Genomic DNA, 25509 nt, shown 5'->3' with positions numbered 1-25509 from the left:
GAGATGGTTTGGGATGAGTCGAGTCACAGAGAAGGAAAAGTAGCCAATAAGTGCTCAGCATATGTGGGAACTCCTTCAAGACTGTTGGAAAAGCATTCCAGGTGAAGCTGGTTGAGAGAATGCCAAGAGTGTGCAAAGCTGTCATCAAGTCAAAGGGTGACTATTTGAAGTATCTCAAATATATTTTGATTTGTTTAACACTTTTTTGGTTACTACATGATTCCATGTGTTATTTCATAGTTTTGGATGTCTTTACTATTATTCTACAACGTAGAAAATATTAAAAAAATAAAAGAACAACCCTTGAATGAGTAGGTGTTCTAAAACGTTTGACCGGTAGGGTATGTTCCCAAAACACAGAAAATGTCCAGTTGTGCAGATGAGGGAGACAGAGTGTGCAAAAAACATTCACCTGATGTTTAAAGAATGTTCCCAGAACACATTGTCTGTTCTTTAAAAAGCTCCCAGAACATTTCATTCGGTTGTGGTAACATTGTGGGGAAATGACAAGAGATACTGCATGTTCCCAAAACACAGAAAATGTCCAGTTGTGCTGACATTCAGATAATGTTTGTATCAGGATGCACAAAATATTCCTTTGATGTTGCAAAAATGTTAACAGAACAGCCTTTTTTAATTCCCAGAATATGTACAGTTGAAGTCGGAAGTTTACATACACTTAGGTTGAAGTTATTAAAACTCGTTTTTCAACCACTCCACAAATTTCTTGTCAACAAACTATGGTTTTGGCAAGTCGGTAAGGACGTCTACTTTGTGCATGACAAGTAATATTTCCAACAATTGTTTACAGAGAGATTATTTCACTTATAATTCACTGTATCACAATTCCAGTGTGTCAGAAGTTTACATACACTAAGTTGACTGTGCCTTTAAACAGCTTGGAAAATTCCAGAAAATGTTGTCATGGCTTTAGAAGTTTCTGATTGGCTCAAATGATGTCAATTAGCCTATTGGAGGTGTACCTGTGGATGTATTTCAAGGCGTACCTTCAAACTTTGCTTGACATCATGGGAAAAATCAAAAAGAAATCAGCCAAGACCTCAGAAAAAAAAAATGGTAGACCTCCACAAGTCTGGTTCATCCTTGGGAGCAATTTCCAAAGGCCTGAAGGTACCACGTTCATCTGTACAAACAATAGTACGCAAGTATAAACACCATGGGAACACGCAGCCGTCATACCGCTCAGGAAGGAGACGTGTTCTGTCTCCTAGAGATGAACGTACTCTGGTGCGAAAAGTGCAAATCACTCCCAGAACAGCAGCAAAGGACCTTGTGAAGATGCTGGAAGAAACAGGTACAAAAGTATCTATATCCACAGTAAAACGAGTCCTATATCGACATAACCTGAAAGGCCACTCAGCAAGGAAGAAGCCACTGCTCCAAAACCGCCATAAAAAAGACTATGGTTTGCAACTGCACATGGGGACAAAGATTGTACATTTTGGAGAAATGTCCTCTGGTCTGATGAAACAAAAATAGAACTGTTTGTGCATAATGACCATCGTTATGGTTGAAGGAGAAAGGGTGAGGCTTGCAAACCGAAGTGCACCATCCCAACCGTGAAGCACGGGGATGGCAGCATCATGTTGTGGGGGTGCTTTGCTGCAGGAGGGACTGGTGCACTTCAAAATAGATGGCATCATGAGGTAGGAAAATTATGTGGATATATTGAAGCACCATCTCAAGACATCAGTCAGGAAGTTAAAGCTTGGTCGCAAATGGGTCTTCCAAATGGACAATGACCCCAAGCATACTTCCAAAGTTGTGGCAAAATGGCTTAAGGACAACAAAGTCTAGGTACTGGAGTGGCCATCCCAAAGCCCTGACCTCAATCCCATAGATTTGTGAGCAGAACTGAAAAAGCGTGTGCGAGCAAGGAGGCCTACAAACCTGACTCAGTTACACCAGCTCTGTCAGGAGGAATGGGCCAAAATTCACCCAACTTATTGTGGGAAGCTTGTGGAAGGCTACCCGAAACATTTGACCCAAGTTAAACAATTTAAAAGCAATGCTACCAAATACACTCAATTAGTATGTAAACTTCTGACCCACTGGGAATGAGATAAATGAAATAAAAGCTGAAAGAAATAATTTTCTCCACTATTATTCTGACATTTCACATTCTTAAAATAAAAGTGGTGATCCTAACTGACCTAAGACTGGGAATTAAGGATTAAATGTCAGGAATATTTTTGGCTAAGGTGTATGTAAACTTCCGACTTCAACTGTAATTAGGTTGTGGGAACAGTGTGAGTACATTAAAAGAGAAGTTCCCAAAACACAAAATAGGCTCAGTTGTGATGGCATTCAGGCAATAACGTTAGGTTGCACAGGACATTCCCTTAAATGTGGTAAGAATGAAATAAGGATGTTTTTATGACATTCATAGCATATGTTTTAGGTTTAACATAATATTCCATTGATGTTCACGCAATATACATTTCATCTTGTCTTAGAGGTCTATAGAACACTTCAAGGACATTGATAAAGTTATATTTTAAGTTTTACCTAATATTACCACAACATTCTCAGCATGCAAATTAAAGCATAAGAAAGCCGATTGGAACGTTTTAAATTTATTTAACAAGACAAATCAGTTAAGAACAAATTCTTATTTACAAATGACGGCCTACCCCGGCTAAACCCTAAACCGGACGACGCTGGGCCAATTGTGCGCCGCCCTTCGGGACTCCCAATCACAGCCGGTTGTGATACAGAACCGGGGCCTGTAGTGTCACCTCTAGCACCGAGATGCAGCACCCTAGACCGCTGCGCCACTCAGGAGCCAATACATCACCACGATGTTTTACTCCATATTTAATGGCAATTTACATATTAGGACTGTATTGTAGGTGATAGACACAAGTGGCATTTTTATTTAATTCATAGGAAATTTGAACAGTATTCAAAAATCATACAAACAACCATACTTACACTTCATATATTGACAATCTGCACATTATTTAATTCATAGGAAATTTGAACAGCATTTAAACACGGATCTTGTGATCTCTGGGTCTCCACTTGTATCATCTCATCTTCTGTATACTGCCCCATACAACCCGAGAGCAAACAAATCCTCCTCCCACCCTGACCAGTCTGTGTTTAAGGCTGTCGGGTCAGAGTGCTTCAGAACAAATATTCCGCCTCACACGAGAGGATGTTATGATAAGGAGGCAGCAGTCTGAGCCCGTTAGAGTTCCAGTACATCATACAAATGGGAACTGACAGCCTTGTTCGCTGCACTCCCAATGCTGCTTTGTGAATGAGCCTCCCCTTTCAGCTCCCAAACACTTTGCCTTTAAAAAAAATTGTTGGCCTACAAACCCCTCTAGTCAGACCTCGGAGTGCTGTGGTCAGGTCAATTCATCGCTTCACTACAACAACCTAGGAGTCTTTTTCCATTGGCTGGACTTGGAGGTGTGGGCTGCTCACCAGTCAACTGTGCATGAAGCTTGCTCTTATCAAAGGATAGAGTTCATGAGCCATTTTCACAAATCTTACACTTCAATAAAAAAGGTATATTCTCAGTTTGATGAGTCATAGAAAAAGTGAAAAAGGACTATAAAGTCCATAGAACTACAAAGTCCTTGAACAAACAAAAGGACTTTGGTTACCATTCAAGACCTCCAATTTGCAAAGATCTGAAGACTACAATATCCTCAGACAAAACAAATACCACAACTAGCTTAGACATCATGCGAACACAACTGGGAGCTGAACTGAACTTCAAAGGATTGCACACGTCGCATCAAACGTGGATCTAGCATGCCTGCTGATCATTCAGCGTGCTGTGTTTTAGGGACCACCCACTGTAGATGTCTGACTGTCGACATTTTTCACTCGATTCTACATGTAAAAAGTCAGTGCGCACTCAGTTCGCAAAGTACGTTCAGAGGGGCTAGATACTCTCGACCAGCAAAACTATTGGTGTGTCTGTGCCCTTATGGTCGTCAGCCAGAAGATTAAAGTTGGGGGGTAAAGATCTCCTTACAACAATTATATATCAGCCTCTGAGATGAAAGATTCCTCCACTGGATATATAGTCGTTTACCAGACCTCACTGCATCCCAAATGGCACCCTGTTCCCTATATACGGGCCTAAAAATAACTCACCCGGCAGGCCGATAGGAGTCACATGCAGGCCAGGACCAGCTATGAAAACCAGACATTTTTCATTGATGCTGTGATCAATGCTTCTACCCCCTTCAGGCCTTTTCCGTTGGTCGATTGAATAGGAGGCTTGACTTGCTGCGACTAACGAACGCTGTCAGTTCGACAATAACAAGTGGTCGGGTTGGTTGGGGGAACAGGAAGAGAGGAGTCTTCCTGTTCTGAGAACTTAAGAGCCGTTTGAAGCGTAAGATGTAGCAAGTAGGAAGTAGACCGGGGTTTAAGTCAACATTACAGGGTAACGTTTATGTGGGGTTGATGCTTTGTAATTGTTGGTGGAATGACAATGTGATTGGGAACATCGATTGGGGACATTGCCCTGTGTTGTGTGCCGTCTTTCAGATGGGACGTTAAACGGGTGTCCTGACTCTCTGTGGTCACTAAAGATCCCATGGCACTTATTGTAAGAGTAGAGGTGTTTAGCCCGGTGTCCTGGCTAAATTCCCAATCTGGCCCTCATACCATCATGGACACCAAATCATCCCCAGCTTCCAATTGGCTCTTTCGTCCTCTCCCCAGTAACTATTCCCCAGGTCGTTGCTGTAAATGAGAATATATTCTCAGTCAATTTACCTGGTAAAATAAATAAGACTTAATGTGTCAGCTTAACTACCATGTGTTTAGACTTTCTCTGCGGATGATGTGTTGGGTACAAACAGAGGGGGTCTCAAGTGGGCTTCCTATGGGCTAGTGGGAGGGCTAGTGGGCTTCCTATGGGCTAGTGGGCTTCCTATGGGCTAGTGGGAGGGCTAGTGGGCTTCCTATGGGCTAGTGGGCTTCCTATGGGCTAGTGGGAGGGCTAGTGGGCTTCCTATGGGCTAGTGGGAGGGCTAGTGGGCTTCCTATGGGCTAGTGGGAGGGCTAGTGGGCTTCCTATGGGCTAGTGGGAGGGCTAGTGGGCTTCCTATGGGCTAGTGGGCTTCCTATGGGCTAGTGGGAGGGCTAGTGGGCTTCCTATGGGCTAGTGGGCTTCCTATGGGCTAGTGGGAGGGCTAGTGGGCTTCCTATGGGCTAGTGGGAGGGCTAGTGGGCTAGTGGGAGGGCTAGTGGGCTTCCTATGGACTAGTGGGAGGGCTAGTGGGCTTCCTATGGGCTTCCTATGGGCTAGTGGGAGAGCTAGTGGGCTTCCTATGGGCTAGTGGGCTTCCTATGGGCTAGTGGGAGGTTTAATGGGCTTCCTATGGGCTAGTGGGAGGGCTAGTGGGCTTCCTATGGGCTAGTGGGAGGACTAGTGGGCTTCCTATGGGCTAGTGGGAGGGCTAGTGGGCTTCCTATGGGCTAGTGGGCTTCCTATGGGCTAGTGGGAGGGCTAGTGGGCTTCCTATGGGCTAGTGGGAGGGCTAGTGGGAGGGCTAGTGGGCTTCCTATGGGCTAGTGGGCTTCCTATGGGCTAGTGGGAGGTCTAATGGGCTTCCTATGGGCTAGTGGGAGGGCTAGTGGGCTTCCTATGGGCTAGTGGGAGGGCTAGTGGGCTTCCTATGGGCTAGTGGGAAGGCTAGTGGGCTTCCTATGGACTAGTGGGAGGGCTAGTGGGAGGGCTAGTGGGCTTCCTATGGGCTTCCTATGGGCTTCCTATGGGCTTCCTATGGGCTTCCTATGGGCTTCCTATGGGCTTCCTATGGGCTTCCTATGGGCTTCCTATGGGCTAGTGGGAGGGCTAGTGGGCTTCCTATGGGCTAGTGGGAGGTCTTGTTGTTCATTAGGAGTACTCTCAAAACAAGTTATTTTCTGAGAATTAACTTAAAATGTTGTTACATATACATCCTTCTCAGTAGATTTTCCTTAAAGTTTAAACTGTCTGTGATTAACTCTGATAGCAATGCTGTTCTGTGGCATGCTCTTTGAAAATGATCACAGTGCATGTCTCCAAAATGTCCTTGTACTGTATAAGTGATCGTTAGCATAGCGTAAGTGCCTTCAGCTAAGGAGAAGAAACATACACATTTGGGCACCATAGTTCCTAGCTACACTCCATGTTGTGTCAAGCCAGCAAATGAAAAGAGAAGTCAATGTAGCCCAACTCCATTTTTACAGATCTCAAACCTTGCAAAATAGTGTGAAACGAGCACAGTGTGAAAGTCAGTTAAAAACAACTGGAGCGGCCGCCTATCAGTCCCCACTGGCAGAGACCGAGGACGCCTATTCAGTCCCCACTGGCAGAGGCCGAGGCCGCCTATTCAGTCCCCACTGGCAGAGGCCGAGGCCGCCTATTCAGTCCCCACTGGCAGAGACCGAGGCCGCCTATTCAGTCCCCACTGGCAGAGACCGAGGCCGCCTATTCAGTCCCCACTGGCAGAGACCGAGGCCGCCTATTCAGTCCCCACTGGCAGAGACCGAGGCCGCCTATTCAGTCCCCACTGGCAGAGACCGAGGCCGCCTATTCAGTCCCCACTGGCAGAGACCGAGGCCGCCTATTCAGTCCCCACTGGCAGAGACCGAGGCCGCCTATTCAGTCCCCACTGGCAGAGACCGAGGCCGCCTATTCAGTCCCCACTGGCAGAGACCGAGGCCGCCTATTCAGTCCCCACTGGCAGAGACCGAGGCCGCCTATTCAGTCCCCACTGGCAGAGACCGAGGCCGCCTATTCAGTCCCCACTGGCAGAGACCGAGGCCGCCTATTCAGTCCCCACTGACAATGGAACCAGATAGGAGTTTACCATCTTTCCTCTGAATAAAGAGTCAGTGGTGTTGCCGTCCCCTCGCCTCTTAAATAACAGCTATCCCACAGGGCCGTGGGCCGGGAACAAAGGGGCATTGTGGGTCTGTGCAGGTGGGACCTGGAAGGGCCGGCAGGCTGGGAGTTCATTTCAAACCTCCACGTAAGCAGAGACTGCGTCACACACACACACACACACACAGCCAAGCTCGCTGGGCACACACCCTTTCTCATGGGTTTCAACGCTCCCAAAAACTCAGGTTACCGGTTCACACAGTCCCTGCCTCTGCTGGAGGGAACAGAGGAGCCAGGGCTGCTCTACAGTGTATAATGACAGACGGAACCTGGTGTTGCTGGTCAAAACAAGGCTGAGCAGACTCAACAACAACCATAAACAACTTCAAAAACAGACACAGCATAGCTAACCTTTCAGGCAATACAAAAAAGGCAGCAATTGAATTTGGCCTGACAAAATAAAATGGTTACATTTAAAAAGGGAAAGAAACATATCCACGTGACTAACCGACAAAACAAAAGGTCAACTGCTCTGACTAACATATGGAAAGATCCGACTCTCTGTAACAAAATTAATCAATGACACAATGAGATTCAGCACCTCTAAATAGTGAGTGGAATCTAATGCTGACATGAAACTAATATCCATCATTAATGCTGTGAGGACCATATCTCTGTAACTCTGGCTCAGCCCCCCCAGTGACTTGGAGGGAAGGGGGTAGCTTAACTGAAACCTTATTACAGCCGGCTTGCATCATGACCATGAGTTTGGTGATCTAACTCCACGGACCCACTGAGAGACCCCCTGAGCGAGCAACCGATGGTCAACTAATCCCGGGAGGAATCTCCTCGACAGACCAATAAAAGTTGACCAGAGATTTGAGACAATAGTTCTACTATTAGGAACCAACAGAAGTGAACTGGTTAGATGGCAGAAACAGAAGTGAGAAAGACAATCCTCACAACTTGCCAAGTCATGAGACTAAGCAACCTGACGGAGGCATTTTAAGTGCAAATAAAATGGGAATGACGTTTTAAATGAGCACTTTCAAATTAAATGTTATTTAAGCCATTTGACTGATGAATCTGGCAGCTTTGAAACCCCTTAGTTGTATTAATGCTGATTCAAAGTGCTGCCTGTAAACAGCCAGAGAAATCAAATTAATGCCGTTTCAAAGCAAGATCCTGCCAAATGTTTCCCCCCGGAGAGAACCAGCCATGGAAGAACTATTTTGACCAAGTGCTGCAGTACTCCCAATAGAACCATGGGGCCGGAGAGTAGACCGTACCCACTGAAAAACATTGAGGGGGGAATTCTGCTGCACTGAATTAGGGCTGTGACAATACCAGTACCGCAATAGTTTTTCCATGGCAAAAATGATAACATGAAGCAGACTACCCTCTTTGGTCCTTTAAACCCCTGCTGAATGTTAAATATTGTGTGCTACAGAAAATAAATGTGAATTTTGATGAAAACATAAATTATATTTGTTTCCAACATTAGGGATGTTTTCCTAAAGAAGTCAAATCCGCTTCATGTTTTGTTTCCTTGCCACGATACTAACGAGTATGGCGATACTGGTATTGCCCCCGCCCTACACTGAATGTTCGCTTCAGCATCAGGTAGCCTGCCCAGTGCTGACACACTCCCCTCCATCTAGAGCTGCCTGGGACTGTGTGGGGGGGAAGGGGGGGTATCCATCACTTTCTCTAGGGAAACAAGAGGGCCAGGGAACAACCTCGTTGACATATTGATTGAAAAGAAAAATGGGAGGGGAAAAGTAAGCCCTATCAATCGTATTCATTCCAACACAAGCAAAAACGGCTCACCTGACCTTATCGAACATGAGAATCTATCATCCACTGTAATAAACCTGAGCTGAAGGAACACTTCACAAGTTGTGTTGAAGTTTGTATCTTTGATGTGAACTTCATCTCAGGCAAGCAAACAAACCAGCAGCTTATGGTCGGAGAGAGTAGAAATTAGATTCCGAGCAGATATCCGCCACATGTGCCGGACAGACCGAAACTGGTCCACCAAGAGGAGAAGTTCCCCATTCCGGTTTCAGATCATGTGGGCAGGCGAGGGGGGGGAACAATGGCACGACATGGGACATTTCGCAAGATTTAGAAAATATGTATTTCGCAAGTTGACAGTTTGAAACCATCCACCTCCACCCCTGTCAATTCAGATAAAAGGGTTGGTAAGAAAGGAAGAGGAAAGATGAATCAGGGACTCAATAGCAGCCCGATAAAAAGAGGAAATCAGCTTTCTCTGCCTGTGAGGTTTTTTTTTTTTTTTTTTTAGAAATACTATTGGTAGTCACGAGTTGATTTTTTGTTTCTAAAGAGGTAACAAAACACAGCCACCACTTACGAAGACCCTAACCATAAAGATGTTGGACATTACATTTAACATTGGAGTAATTTAGCAGGCACTCTTATCCAGAGCAACTTACAGTAATGAGTGCATACATTTTCGTACTGGTCCCCCCGTGGGAATTGAACCCGCAACCCTGGCGCCATGCTCTACCAACTGAGTTACACGGGACCTGTGTGGCAGGACATCTGCACAGACTCTCGCTTTGTCCCTCTCCAACCTGCTGTTTGGTTTGCTTGCCTGAAGAGGTTTAGGTCCAAATCCCATTCCTGATTGGAGGATAACTGGGTCACCATGTAAGAGATAAAAGTTCATGACGAATGTTATGCAACACAGGAAACTGGACTCTGGTGTACCATTCAGAGCGCCCTTTTGGGAGGTGTGCCTCTGTCCAATAAGGTCATTTCTGGGAAATAGTTTATGGCTATTGAGCATCCCTAGAAGGAAAACTTCAGTATCGCGTCATTGGACAAGAAAACATGTTCAATTCACAGTTGAGAGTTTATACCAATTACGTTTTGAACAATGGCAGGTCTACCCATTTAATAGCAATTAAGTTTGTTTGCTAACATTTTGGTAGCGAAGTTCTCTAGCTTTTATTTTAAACATATAAAAGAGTAGAAATCCATCAAACGTTGGACTAAAGTTGGGACGCCCTGACTTTGAAATGTCTATCTAGTTCATAATAACGTGTGATGATCACATACGATGTAGGCCGCTGACTGACTTAACGCATCCGGGATTCACATTCTCCACTTTAGAATTTTGGCCTATGAGGAAGACTCGTTTAAACCAGTCTTCCTGCATTACCATAACATTTTCTTGACCTCTAATGGCATCCTGCTTGAGTCTACTCATTCAGATGAATCTTACCAGATGCCTTCCAAAACAGGCCATGTCTGAATAGAGAGCTTTTTTTGCAGGTCATCTGAAGCCTTCGTTTTAGTGCAACCAGCTTCTAAATATAGGTCTGGTGCTGAATATAGGCCTAGTGCTGAATATAGGCCTGGTGCTGAATATAGGCCTGGTGCTGAATATAGGCCTGGTGCTGAATATAGGCCTGGTGCTGAATATAGGCCTGGTGCTAGTAGAGGCAATATGCTATGGTCTCGCCTGCTATATATGTCTGATAAACAATTTAAAGTCACAAAAGTAGCTACACAATCAGTTTGTTTCATACCACTATAGCGGTTGCTGATGGCAAGTGGGAGCGTTGTGTGCATGTGTGTGAGCAATGTGTGTGCGTGTCATTTAGTTCAGTGCCCACTGCTTGGCTATGGAATGTAGATGGAATGCAGAGAAATTCCTCCCACCCAGAGTTATTCAGAGCGCTTGGCCCCCACTGTGATGGGGGTATATGGAGGAGGTCAGGACCCCACCATCTCCCCACCTTCCCTCTCTGAGCAGGGGAAGCCCCATTAACCTCTCCCAGGAGCCCTCTTATCAAGCCACAAACCAGGCCAATAGTACTGCTGGTGCCTCTCATTCACACACCACATCCTCATCACAAACCAGACTACTTTCAATGGTTCAACAAAAAAAGACAACTTTTCCAGAGAGAAAAAAAAAATGCTTAACTTCTGCAGCATGAATCATCACGGAGCTGAAAAGGCTTGGGGAGAATTGATGTGGATGAGGTGTCCCCGCCCCCAGGGCTCTCTTTCCCCCCAGCGTCAGTGCCCCAACGAGCAGACACTCCATTAATGTCCCACTGGCCAACGTGCTGGAAGTGGAGCATGGCCTCCGGGGAGGAGGAGAAAAGGGGGAATCATGAGGCGGGATGAACACTGCTTTTAGGAGGAGCGGCGAGGCAGGATGAACACTGGTTTTAGGAGGAGCGGCGAGGCAGGATGAACACTGGTTTTAGGAGGAGCGGCGAGGCAGGATGAACACTGGTTTTAGGAGGAGCGGCGAGGCAGGATGAACACTGGTTTTAGGAGGAGCGGTGAGCTTAATATCGCTCTCCCTTTTCAACCGTGGCTTGGCCAATCACAACGCACTTGTCAAACGCAGGTATAGAACACATTCCTACGGCAGACGCGAAGAGAGGAACTATGAAAAGTAGCCATTCCCTGGAAAATCATTCAATGAGTCTCCTGATGACATAGAATACACAGAAACCCAAGCATCTGACAACTATGAGCCATGACATCATCAGTTCTCTCAACTGATGTCACTTCTCTGATGCTAAAAGACGCCAATCTCAAGGTCTCCGGAACATTCTAGACAAAGATAAACACAACCACCATAGAAACCTGTGCTGGGGGCCAAAGTGTTCTAAAACAATGTATTTATGTATTGGTGTGTTATTTTCACAAACAAAACATGTCTTTAAATATACCTTGGGTTTATGAGAAGCATCATAGCTTCCTCTGCCGTGAGTCTCCGGGCGCCGACGACGTGGACGTCGATTAAGGCACCCCCCCGCACCTCTCTGATTCAGAGGGGTTGGGTTAAATGAGGAAGACACATTTCGGTTGTACAACTGACTAGGTATCCCCTTTCCCACTGGAGTTAAAGTAGACAGATAATCTTACCAATCTGTCCTGCAAACAAGGCAGGTGTTAAATATTCACTCTGCTGTCTCAGAGTAGAGTGGAAACTTAGCAGACACAGGTGATTTCCCCAAGTTAATCAATATTTTCACCAGACACAAGTGGAACAAAGTTCGTAAAAACACATGCAGTGTTCTGCGAATATCAAAGGAGTTTTTATTGCCGTTTTCTTATTGGACTTTTGTGTTTAATGGTCCGACTTTGACCGTAACTCTCCAGCCATCTGGCCAGCCGTTATATCAGGTTTATACAGTTTGCAGAAGAGCATTTCCAGTCCAACTCAAAATGACACATTGCTCATACCGTAAAAACAGCCCATGTGTCGACCGTTTACAATCTTCACATCCAAGTGTGGTAGTATCAGTCTCAGCATGCCGTTCCCAGCCCCGGCATTGCTCTCTAGGACACTGTTCCTGTTGCCCAGGACCCTGTTGCCCAGGATATTACAGTTAGAGTACTCTTAGGCTGGAGATGGACAGCAGTGTACCTAGCATGGGAGTCTGTAGAATATAGTTCATGAACTGTCCATGACTTTGCCTGGTGGGGGGGGGGTACACGATGAATCACATGGACCACACGATGAACCACATGGCCCATAGTAGGGGCACACGATGAACCACATGGCCCATAGTAGGGGCACACGATGAACCACATGGCCCATAGTAGGGGCACACGATGAACCACATGGCCCATAGTAGGGGCACACGATGAACCACATGGCCCGTAGTAGGGGCACACGATGAACCACATGGCCCGTAGTAGGGGCACACGATGAACCACATGGCCCGTAGTAGGGGCACACGATGAACCACATGGCCCGTAGTAGGGGCACACGATGAACCACATGGCCCGTAGTAGGGGCACACGATGAACCACATGGCCCATAGTAGGGGCACACGATGAACCACATGGCCCATAGTAGGGGCACACGATGAACCACATGGCCCATAGTTGGGGCACACGATGAACCACATGGCCCATAGTGGGCACACGATGAACCACATGGCCCATAGTGGGCACACAATGAAAGCACCTCTCCCTATAATTTAAAAAAAAAAAATTCTAAAACACAAAAAGCCAGAAGCCCATGGGAGCCCCTCTCAGGTCAAGGGTGCAGGGGTCTGCACCCCCCCACCCTCTAAATATCCCTATTTCTTACGTTCTCTCTTGCTCTACTCATCCGTCCCCACTGTGAGCAACAGCAGCAGAGGCAACAGCAGCAGAGCATTTCACAGGGTTTCAGCGGGCCCTCCCCAGTCACATGTGAAAGCGACTCGAGTCATGGGAAAATCTGGGCCAAATCTGCCCAGAGAATCACATGCATGGCCTCTCCCTGTGCACCACTGACAGGTAGGGAGTGAAGGAGAGAGCACACGCACGCGACAGAGAGACAGAGAGACAGAGAGACAGAGAGACAGAGAGACAGAGAGACAGAGAGACAGAGAGACAGAGAGACAGAGAGAGCGCGCACGTGAGAAATATGCAAAGTTGGCACTGTAGTAGAACTGCCTAGTTCTCTCCATCCATTACGTTTTCTTGGCTACATCTAGGACATTAGAAAGTGCATCTGGCTATTCCTGCCTTGGATATTTTCATGCAATCACATTTAGCTCATACTTTTATAGATACATGGCGCTGAAGTATTTTTATTCAGTGATCAAATAGCCCTTCGGCCTAACTAAGAACACCATTGCAAAATATCAGTTGGACGTCGCTTTCAGCGTCGGCATTTTGACAGCTAGTTCCAGGAAAGGTGAGCTTTGGCACAGCCACAACTTTAAGTCCGAGACACCAGACATTAAAATAGAGCAAACAAATCATATTAGTGAAGTCAGATCAGCATGTTGAACGAAAGCTGTGGGGCTGACTGTCCCGGGGCTCAGCCAGGCTCCTGACTGTCCCGGGGCTCAGCCAGGCTCCTGACTGTCCCGGGGCTCAGCCAGGCTCCTGACTGTCCCGGGGCTCAGCCAGGCTCCTGACTGTCAAGCTAGCATCTTGCTAACAAGAGCCTCCGACAACACCTGTAGTCCATAGGAGGTTGGTGACACCTTAATTGGGGAGAACAGGCACATGGTAATGGCTGGAGCGAAATCTGTGGAATGGTATCAAATGCACCAAACACATGGTTTCCATGTTTGATGCCAGTCCATTCGCTCAGTTCCAACCATTATTAGGAGCCGTCCTCCCCCACAGCAGCCTCCACTGACGTAATCTCTTCCGAGACTCATTCGAACTGGCTCGTGGATAGTTGAATAAAAGTGCTAACATGGCTGTGGTCGAAGGGCAGGGATACTCCGATGAAGGCAAAAAGGTGAATACGGCTGCATTCAGCCAGGCACAAGCCAGCGTTTTCAGCTGCTTGAGGAAACATGGCTTGAAACAAAAACAACTTGACCTGAAAAGCACAAAGAAAGACAAAAAAGGAAAACAAGTGTGGAACAGTGACCCTGGGCGAGTGTGTGGAGGCCAAGGCAGCTGCCCGGATGAACGCACGGTGGAAGAAAGGCGTGGCTAAGTAAACATTTCTAAGCCCTTCCAAAAACAGCTTTGACTGTAACAAATGGGAGGGCCGCCCGAGCTGAACATGCCAGCCAGGGGACGTTATTTTAACACAGCAAATTCAAAGCAAGGTCCTCATACGATGCATAAATGGACATATAAACTGCTTTGGGAGGAACAGAGAGTGCACAACTTGTTTGTTTCTCTGCCACTATACATTAACACATCAGCAGAAGAAAGGAGTGGAGCAATACATGAACAGAATGTTGTTAGGAGCTTGGCAGCTAATCGTCAGAGGCACTGGTCAATATTTAGCTGTCCTTGACCCCACCTTCTGGAAAATATTCTACCAAAACTACAAGCCATGCATTCTTTATCAGCATTCAAGATAGCCCTTCTCACCCCCCATAAGCCTCTAGAACATTCCAATAATATACTGAACAAAAATATAACGCATCATGCAACAATTTCAACGACTTTACAGAGTTACAGCTCATAGAAGAAAATCAGTCTATTGAAATAAATAAATTAGGCCCTAATCTAGCCAATCAGAATGAGTTTTTCCATACAAAAGAGCTTTATTACAGACAGAAATACTCTTATGGTAGAGGAATTAACAAATTCTCTGGCAACAGCTCTGGTGGACATTCCTGCAGTCACCATGCCAGTTGCACACTCCCTCAAAACTTGAGACATCTGTGGCATTGTGTGGTGTGACAAAACTGCACATTTTAGAGTGGCCTTTATCCCCAGCACAAGGTGCATCTGTTTAATGATCATGCTGTTTAATCAGCTTCTTGATATGCCACACCTGTGAGGTGGATGGATTATCTTGGCAAAGGAGAAAATTCTCACTAACAGGGATGTAAACAAATTTGTGCACAAAATTTGAGAAATAAGGTTTGTGCATATGGACAATTTCTGGGACCTTTATTTCAGTTCATGAAACCAATACTTTACATGTTGCGTTTATATTTTTGTTCAGTGTATATCATACTCCTAATTACTTGCTGCTTCAACTTTGAAGTAGTGTTAGCAACGTATGATTTTTGGAGGTCTGTTTTCAGAACACGTCATGTGAAAGTGTGTGTGTGTGTGTGTGTACACGTCGATGTCTGTGTGTATGTTGGCTATGTGTTGCATGCATATACGGAGGGCCTGCAGGAGACCCGTTGTTTTAACTGGTAATCTGGCCCTGATTAGACAGGGACCCATGTGTTTACTTTTCACATGTAATCTCCAGCTTGCCTCGTCCTGCTGCTAACTAAACAGAATCTGGGAGGGGACCCCTAGGTCTGCTCACACGCCTAATGGGGATGGAAATATCCGGGCCTTTTGTTAGTGGCCTCCAGCTCTGAGTGTTGAGCTAACCCCGGGCTTTAAACAGCCAGTTCTGGTGAACGTGGAGAGGCCCAGGCAGGCTGGTTAGACAAAACAGTCAAACCCAGCCTCCAACCCTCTGGAGTCCAGGGCCAACCCACAACCCACTGGGGCAGGGCCATAGAAAACAGACCTACAACTAGGCCCCTCTCTCTCTCTCTCAACAACACATTACCATCGGAAACCCAACGGCTACCAGGTAAGGTCTTGGTTAAAAGATTGGCTTTTGTTTTAATGGCTTTTGCCCCCAAATCCATTTAAAAGATGATACATTAACATGGGCTTCCAAGAACACCCCTTCTGTTCCAAAACCAGTCAAACATTATCCAGCAATCGTCGCTGATGCTGTAGCACACGTCGAGCATGAGACATGTGTTTTCTGTGAACACAATAGTATGGGCTCCCCTGTCTTAAATCATATACCAATTATCACAAATAGCATTAGGCTTTTTCAGAACGAGTTGGAGAGTGGAGAAGGACAAAAGCTGGCTTCTGACCCCCCCATGTGAAGAATAGAATTTGAGAGCATTCCAGCCCCTGGTCTGCCTAGCAACAGCACATTTCAGATGCGTCGGGCTGCTCCAGTCTTGAAGTAACTGCTCGTTATAAACATTGCCATGTTACCTTTATAAAATCTTTGCATTTAGCCAGGCAAGTCTTGAACCTTCGCCAGGAGTTTTATGGAATGGATAACAGTGAGAGCTACTTTTCAGTGTCCTACTCAAAGTTGCGTTGTTTGTGTGATTAAAAACGTCACGTCCATAACTATAAAACGTAGAGATTAGAACAGCTCTGAATAAAACCCTGAAAAACAGACGTGTTTCCCTCTAGATACTAGAAGAAGTATAAACAAGGCAATATATTGAATGTGAATATCTGTCAAAGAAATACTAGTAAAACTAATCATCTCTGCAAAAAAATTCTCAGTCTGGAAAATCCCAATCCTTGGATTAAAATGATTCAGTGAAAACGAAAAATGTTGAAAGCTACGCTGAGTCATTGAAAACCGATCTGTCTGCGGCCATCTCCTCCACAAAACATAAACATAGCGCCTTTTAACATACCTTGATGGTGGAGTTGGCAGTGGACATAGGGGCTGCGGTCAAACCAGTTCTGGATGACCAGATCAAAGCACTCAGCACTAGTCATGTGATTCGGTGGGAGGAGATCGGTGGCTCCCCTTGACTCCGTACTTTCCTCGGGAAGTAAAGTGTCGCATTTTACACTCAAACGCTACTTTGCCGACCCTGCATTAAACACTGGACAGTAAGCGCATACAGAGAAGATCCTCTGGTCTGGTCTCTTCTCCCCTCAATGTCAAAAGGAGCTGACGTTAACAACATATGATCCATAAGAAACTGAGCCGTAGGACCACTCTCCACAACGTTTCATGACTTTGGAAGATCCAGAACTAGTGCCGGGACGACACCAGTACCGCCATACTCCTTAGTATCGCGGCAAGGAAACAAAACATGAAACGGATGTAACTTCTTTATGAAAACAGTCCTGATGTTGGAAACAAACATTGTGTTGTTATCCAGAGTCATATGTATTTATTTTCCAAGCTATAAACACACTATTTTACATACAGCAGGTTTTTAAACGGACTAAAGAGCTGGATCTGTTTCGTGTTTTCATTTTTGACATGGATAACATATCACAACACTGGTACCGTCCCAGCCCCATCTAGAACTTTGGTTGATGAGCATTGACCTTACCCATGGTCCTGGACTTTCTGTATAGGTTAACAGTCTGAAGTGAACATTTGCAGCTCTTTCTAGAAATCACACCCATGCTGGTGTCATTTTTCCATATGACTATACTGACATCCCCAGTTAGTGTTTGAGATGATGTGAGGTCATACTCTTTGAAGGGCCATGGGGTTTGTACTACATAGGCTTTCCCTCTACTTCACCCATGGAGTCATTGGGCATCCAGATGTTAACCAGATACTAATCTGACTCCAAAACAGCCGCTCCCCCCAGCTGTTCAGTGACCATCCCAGTGTTGGAGTCATGATGACTCATTCTATCATGATGACAGGATAACAAGATGTTAATGACATGATGCCCCCCCAGGCTGAAAACCACTGAAGACAAACATGACTTAAACCCAAATATTTCTTGAACTCTTCAACATCGCCACCTCAAGACAATTAAGTCAAGCTGTGTTTGAAACCTAAGCCCGGAACAGCATCAACTAAATAAAATGTGAGATGAAATTACTTCAGGAAACTCTCAATTATGGATCCTAAGCAATGTGCACAGAGAGGGGATTTTCCAGCTCTTTTTTTTCTACAGAAATGTCTACTTAGTGATTTTTGGAAGGGGTGTAGTCCAAAGGAAGTGTGCTTCACAAATTACCTCTGGTCTGATGAGACTGACGATAATAGCAAGGAGTTTTGTGCAGTTAAGAATACAAGCTACCAGCCAAGTTTATGAGGAGTTTAAACGAGGTGTACAAACACTAATCAAAACGACAACTACAGTACAAGATATAGGCTACTTTATAAACTGGGTTAGTCGAGCCCTGAATGCTGACTGGATGACAGCCGTGGTATATTTCAGTCCTTAAGCACGACGCAACGCAGAGTGCCTGGACACATGATGGTAGGGCATACACTTTTCCAGGGGGGCCATATCTTATCCTGCATCAGACTGTCGGTCTACTGTAAACCACAACGTCAGAACTCCTGCCACATCCGCTGGAAATGCAAACAAATTAATTGCGACCCCGTGGGTAGGGAACACCCATTGGCCACATACCAGCTTCTTCTTTTCCAAAGGAAACTTCTGCCCTTCAGAAGCAAAAAGCACAATAGTCAGGTTCCACTACCATCAGCCTTTCAAGTGCCAACTGGTCAGTTGAGGTTAAGGCCCTGGTGAATTGTGTCCAGTTTCATTGTAAACATACCACAGAGCCAAGCAAGAGCTCCAATAACTTAAAATGGCCAAGCTGAGAAAATATGGACGAAAAGCCAACGGAGGTGCAGCTTTTCTTGCTTGAGTGACCTGCTGAGGACGTGGTTGGGGGGTGTTCTGGCCCTAGGCAGTGCAAGTGATAGCTTCTCTCCTCCATTAGACCTCAACCTCACAATGTAGACAGGATATGTAGGGCACCAACTGGATAAATAATACAACATACACGGTGAAGCCATGAAACTTCTCCAAAAAAAGGTAGGCCACATACTGTATCGCACCTACCATTATATCATCTCCCTCAGATACTAACTTTGATTAGGCCTCTATGAATTAATGCTGCAATATGGAACTTTTTGGCCGACCCGACCAAAATTCACATAGAAATTTGAGTTATAGATCTTTCATTCTCATTGAAAGCAAGTCTAAGAAGTGATAGAACATACCTATGTGCACTATTTCTATGCTTCCCGTTCTTAAGTTTTGTTTTTGCGTCTTTACTTTCAGTTTTGTACACCAGCTTCAAACAGCTGAAAACAATATTTTGGGTTATGGAACATATATTTCAGTCATTGTACCATCTAAACCACTCTACACTAAATATTACTTGGTTTTGTCACAAACTGAAATTAAGTGAACTATTAGAATTTTTGCAACCAGGAAATGGAGGAGCGATTTCTGCATAGTGCATCTTTAAATAAGGGACCTTGCGAGACATGAGACATTCAGTGTGCCCAATCGAGTCTTCCCTGTAGTTAGTGTGAAGCATACAAATAGAGTTCAAAGAAACATCTGACCTTAATGTGTAACCGTCACTGTAGATAGCAAGGGAAGAATTATTTAAATCCTAAGAAACCGTGTCAGCCAGAGGAGAAAGAGACGTTTGACTAAATTCTCTTTTGATCTCTCGTCAGTAAAACAACTGTAGTTTACGAGTAGTCAACGAGGTTCTGACTTAACACACCTGCTTTTTGAAACGTCGGCAACACCTGTCGGATGGCTCATCTTCTACCAGCAAGGGTTGTTCAGAGAGGACAAAACAGCTAAGAATAGCTCCACAAAACTCAATGACCCTCTTTAATATTCCTGATGCAACATGTGAGTGATACAGTTTGCTGATGCAAACCGAGGCGTTTCGCTTTATCCGACTCAAAATCACGATGTGGCTTCTACAATATGTGAGTGCTGGGGTGGAGTACAACACACCAGCCGTCTTTGAAAGCACGCAACGTGTCCAGCTAGAGCATTTCAATAGGATGTGGAAGCCTAAAAGGCATTTGCCTGAGCATTAGCCTAATTATGGCTAATATTGAAACTACACAATATACACAAAAGTATGTGGACACTCCTTCAAATTAGTGGATTCAGCTATTTCCGCCACACCTGTTGCTGACAGGTGTATAAAAATCGAACACACATCTATGCAATCTCTATAGACAAATATTGGCAGTAGAATGGCCTTACTGAAGAGCTCAGTGACTTTCAATGTGGCACCGTCATAGGATGGCACTTTTCCAGCAAGTCAGTTAGTCAAATTTCTGCCCTGCTAGAGCTGCCCCGGTCAACTGTAAGCGCTGTTATTGTGAAGTGGAAACGTCTAGGAGCAACAACGACTCAGCCGCGAAGTAGTAGGCCACACAAGCTCACAGAACTGCCGAAAAATCGTCTGTCCTCAGTTGCAACACTCACTACCGAGTTCCAAACTGCCTCTGGAAGCAACGTCAGCACAATAACTGTTTGTCAGGAGCTTCATGAAATGGGTTTCCATTGCCGAGTTCGACAGACTAATCTGGGTTTGGCGGATGCCAAGAGAATGCTACTTGCCGCAATGCATTGTGCCAAGTGTAAAGTTTGGTGGAGAAGGAATATTGGTCTGGGGCTGTTTTTCATGGTTCGGGCTAGGCCCCTTAGTTCCAGTGGAGGGAAATCTAAAACGCTACAGCATACAATGACATTCTAGACGATTCTGTGCTTCCAACTTTGTGGCAACAGTTTGGGGAACGCCCTTTCCTGTTTCAGCATGACAATGTCCCCGTGCACAAAGCGAGGTCCATACAGAAATGGTTTGTCGAGATCGGGGGGGAAGAACTTGACTGGCCTGCACAGAGCCCATCGAACACCTTTGGGATGAATTGGAATGCCGACTGCGAGCCAGGCCTAATCGCCCAACATCAGTGCTCGACCTCACTATTGCTCTTGTGGCTGTATGGAAGCAAGTTCCCGCAGCAATGTTCCAACATCTAGTGGAAAGCCTTCCCAGAAGAGTGGAGGCTGTTATAGCAGCTAAGGGGAACCAACTTCATATTAATGCCCATGATTTTGGAATGAGATGTTCGATGAGCAGATGTCCACACACTTTTGGTCATGTAGTACATATCTATGTAAACTCTGACAAACTCATGACTAAGATATTTCACTCAACTTCTTTAGCATTCATCAGTTTTTAAGTGTAATACAATATCTGATATGGGATTGTGTTTACTTGTATGCTTTCTGTAATGCAAGTCCCTGCAAGCCAGTGACACAATGATGATGCCTCACTAAATAAAATATGCCAATTATGGGTTTGGCTTGTGATGTCTTGCTCTACTAAATGAAAAAAAAAGGGTATAATATATACTTAACATTCATTATTGTCTCTATATTTCATTGGCCCAATGATCAGTAGAGAGAGGACTAAAGTTCAACCAGGAAACTATTGTGTGCAGAAAAGGGCTTGGGCCTCCGAGGTCCAACAGTGGAGTTCAGTTTGTTGGAATTTTACCTTTGTGCGGTGAGGGGATACTGACGGTTTGCCTTAGCCCATTATCCCGGACAAGGAACACCACAATAGAATCCAGCTCTCTTTCCATCCATTTCTTTAGCTTTCAACATCCTATTCATCTTTCATTATCTGTACCGTTCCAAAAGCCAACGTCTCATGTTGCAACAAATTCTCATCTCACAATCTTTCCTTTCTAAAAAGCTGTCATTCATCCTGGGCTGATCTTTGCGCTATATGGCTGTGTTGAGAAAGGAAGTCTGATAAAAAAATGTTTTCAGTAATAGGTCTTTTGACCAATCAGTTCAGCTCTGAAAAAGAGCTGATGTGAAAATATCAGAATTGGGCTGCCTGTCAATACACCTGTCAATCATGAATCCTTAAGAGTCTATTGACGCACCCGTGCAGCAATCTATTTAACATAATACAAAAATCCCCATCAAAATCTGCTAGTTTTAACAGTGCTGTTTGTCAGACCAGGGGACATCACCAGAATTGTTCTCACAAAAATGTCTGTAACATCTGAATGGTTTGGCCTACTAACGATGACCACCACGATGGTGTCCTCCGTTCTGCTCTACAACCCATCTGAAGTCGGTACCGCCAATGTGCCAACTTCTGTCTGTAGCGTCCGAACCGTTTGGGCTACAAACTAATAGGACTCCACTATGGAAAGGGAAGACTCTCACGAACACAATGGTGGTTAAATATGTGTCCAAAAAACAAATATTTTTGCTGAGATTTCTTATATCTCCTAGACATAGGACAGACACTTGAAAACCTTATGAGTGTCTGTTTCACCATTTATGACTGTGTTATTCAATGCTTTTCTATGGGCTATAGCAGTAAAGGCCAAATTAAATATTTTATCAAAAGCGTTTTAAAATATTTTGTTTGATACTTACAGGGGTCCTAAAATGATAAATCAAATAGCTAAATGATCCATGGTATGACCATCTTAAAACAATTCCATCTTAGTTTAGGAGAATACCCACCCCACCTTGAACCAGGTAGCCTAGTGGTTAGTGTTGGACTAGTAACCAGCAGGTAGCCTAGTGGTTAGAGTGTTGGACTAGTAACCAGCAGGTAGCCTAGTGGTTAGAGCGTTGGGCCAGTAACCAGCAGGTAGCCTAGTGGTTAGAGCGTTGGGCCAGTAACCAGCAGGTAGCCTAGTGGTTAGAGCGTTGGGCCAGTAACCAGCAGGTAGCCTAGTGGTTAGAGCATTGGGCCAGTAACCAGCAGGTAGCCTAGTGGTTAGAGCGTTGGGCCAGTAACCAGCAGGTAGCCTAGTGGCTAGAGTGTTGGGCCAGTAACCAGCAGGTAGCCTAGTGGTTAGAGTGTTGGGCCAGTAACCAGCAGGTAGCCTAGTGGTTAGAGTGTTGGACTAGTAACCAGCAGGTAGCCTAGTGGTTAGAGTGTTGGACTAGTAACCAGCAGGTAGCCTAGTGGTTAGAGTGTTGGACTAGTAACCAGCAGGTAGCCTAGTGGTTAGAGTGTTGGACTAGTAACCGAAAGGTTGGTGGATTGAATCCCTGAGCTGACAAGGTAAAAATCTGTCCTTCTGCCCCTGAACAAGACAGTTAACCCACTGTTTCCCGGTAGGCCGTCGTTGTAAACAATAATTTGTTATTAACTGACTTGCCTAGTTAAATAAAGGTTAAATAAAAATAATGGACACTAGATGTTGATTGTTAAACACTACTCACAAAAGGAAATATATTGAAGTTGGCTGATTTTTAATAGCAACCATTACATAACTGTGTGTGATCACAGTACACACGACAACAAATTCATTTGAATTGTAGAACATTGCATAACAAAGGATGTTCTATAAAATGGAAAAACAGCAGAATTGGGATACCTGCTTGAAGCACTTGACCTACTGTACATCTGAGGTCACACAGAATGTCTTTCACCGTCAACTTTTTAATAATAAAAACAATTCCGTTAAAATATTAGCTGCTTTTCACATATGTTTTTCTATGTGTAACGTGATCATTTACATTTCTTACTCTCAGAAAACCTATTGGTAGTGCAACCTAGTGCTGCTGACCGTGGCACATCTGTAAATAGACACTTTGCCTCTACTTCCAAATGACACATAGCCTACACAAATGGTCCTTCTACAGGAGGGCTTGTAAGTATTCCACGGTAAGGTACACCTGTTGTATTCGGAGCATGTGACAAATAACATGATACAAGTTGGACAATTACTGACCTTGAATTCTCTGGTCTTTGAAATGTTGACCTACGCTTTTGAAAAAAAGCCTACATAAGACCCATAACCATTATTAATTAATTATTTATAAACCAATAAAAAAAAAAAAGTTTTATTGTCATAAAAACAATGTTTACAGTAAACACGCACTTGCATTTCATAAATCGCTATTGCAAGTTTCAAAAACTGATAGAAACGTGCGCCAAGATGAGGAAATCTCACAAATTAATATGAAACTGTGCATCAAAGTAACTAGCTACGTCTGCAACTGACAGAATCCAACCAACAAGATAAAAAGTAGAACGATGATCAAACAATCCATGCACTGAGAGTCAGTCCTGTATGTACAGCTTACCTATTTTGTGTAGTATTAACTTCTGAAGTTACGGTTGCACCATTATCCGGACTGAGATGGTCGCTGCTGTTTTTCAAAGAACTTTTCAACAATTCCTGAGCGGCTGTAGACAAACTATTAGTCGTTTTATCCGAGAGAGGGTGATCAGTTAGTGAGTTGCTCTGCTGAATGTGGTGAGTTTTCTGTAATAAAGTAGCCTGGACCGCACCAGGCGAGGAAATGGACAAGAAGTGAAGCTGCGCAGATATCGGAGCCGTCCCAGTCTCAGGAGATAGGAGCAGCGACTCAGGTTTATCCAGATCCACACTTCGGACTTTGCGTAGATCTTTACGTCTCCATTGTGAGTTTTCCCCGGTACTGCTCTTCGTCTTACCGTGACTGCTTGGAAGACTAGGGGTGCTTGTATTTCCTTGAAGACCGCTTTCAACGTTTGTGCTGTTATTCGACTCATATATTCCCGACGACGAGGTCCGGCTCCCCGCCGTCGCCATTTTCAGTCCCGGAGTTGATCACTTATGAGGTTCTATGAAGAGGGAGTGGAGGGCATTGGGGGATGGGAGGGAGGGAGGGAGGGAGGGAGGAGCGAGAGAACCGTGGTGTTTACATTCGACCGTAAAATGCGCTTCAGTTGGCGTATTTTGCGCAACTTTACGCAAGGTCTAAATCTCTCAAAATAAGATCGACAAGAAATGCTACGTGACTCCAGTTACAGGCAGCATGTCATACCACATCAAAACGCTTCAAATAATGAATCAGAATGAAGTTATTCGTTTTATTTTAGATGTATTTAAAAACTGCAGAGAAAGTTAAACCATACATAACTCCAAACCATTGGTAGCTGAAAACACACCCAGGGAACACTCAGGTTAAAATACATGAAACAGAACACAAAACGGGCACAAGAATGCTGCATTTTCACAGGCAACTCAATTCTGAGCGTTTTTGCACTAATTGGTCTTTTGACTAATCAGATCTGCTCTTTTGCCAATAATTTGGCAAAATATCAGAATTGTGCTGCCTGTGTAAACAACACAGCTCTATTTAAAATGAGCTATTTAGCGCAGTAAAAACACCTGTCAATTAGCCACCAATAATCTCAACCAATAGAAAACAAGAAACACTTAACAATGAACACGTGTTTGTAAAGGTTGTAAACTGATGGGAAATTTGACCTACTAACTGGAAGTTTCATAAATCACTGAGTAAAACAAACATAGGTCTACATTGAACACATAAATACTTTGAATAAAGATTGTTGTTATATGGTTTAGCCTTAGGCCTACACAAATGAACAAAACAAACAGAACTTATAACTAGTAATATAATTATTTCTCTTTTGAATACATCAGTATTCTGTTCTGATATTTACTTATCAGTATAAACTGCAGAGCTTGTCCCAAAGCACCAGGGAGGTCTCTGGCCATGACCAACCAGTTCAGTGTCTTCCTCTTTTTCTAGGGCAACCGTTGGTCTGGGCAGAGTGTCAGCTTTGTGAACCTGCAAATTGCATGTCCCCCTGAATCTATCTTTTGTTATTCAAGTTATGTAATGGCACAATTGAGTTTAAGGTCCTAACAG

At 44.6% G+C, this 25509-nt stretch overlaps 1 protein-coding gene across 4 annotated transcripts in view; it reads right to left on the bottom strand.

The window, feature by feature from the left end:
- map3k1 (mitogen-activated protein kinase kinase kinase 1, E3 ubiquitin protein ligase) overlaps positions 1–24462 on the bottom strand; it is a 59844-nt gene extending 35382 nt beyond the window's left edge. For 3 of the 4 annotated variants that reach the window (XM_029710380.1, XM_029710381.1, XM_029710382.1), the window contains exon 1: positions 23932–24462. In XM_029710380.1, the coding sequence (XP_029566240.1) occupies positions 23932–24422 (491 nt within the window). In that variant the 5' untranslated portion in view covers positions 24423–24462. Of the gene's footprint in view, positions 1–4137; positions 4545–23931 lie in introns of those variants that run through there. The other variant, XM_029710383.1, reaches the window with a different exon arrangement.
- Positions 24463–25509: the final 1047 nt, after the last annotated feature.

The sequence above is a fragment of the Salmo trutta genome, chromosome 23 (assembly GCF_901001165.1).
Source record: "Salmo trutta chromosome 23, fSalTru1.1, whole genome shotgun sequence".
Lineage (NCBI taxonomy): Eukaryota > Metazoa > Chordata > Actinopteri > Salmoniformes > Salmonidae > Salmo > Salmo trutta.
This window is presented reverse-complemented; position numbering and strand designations above follow the sequence as displayed.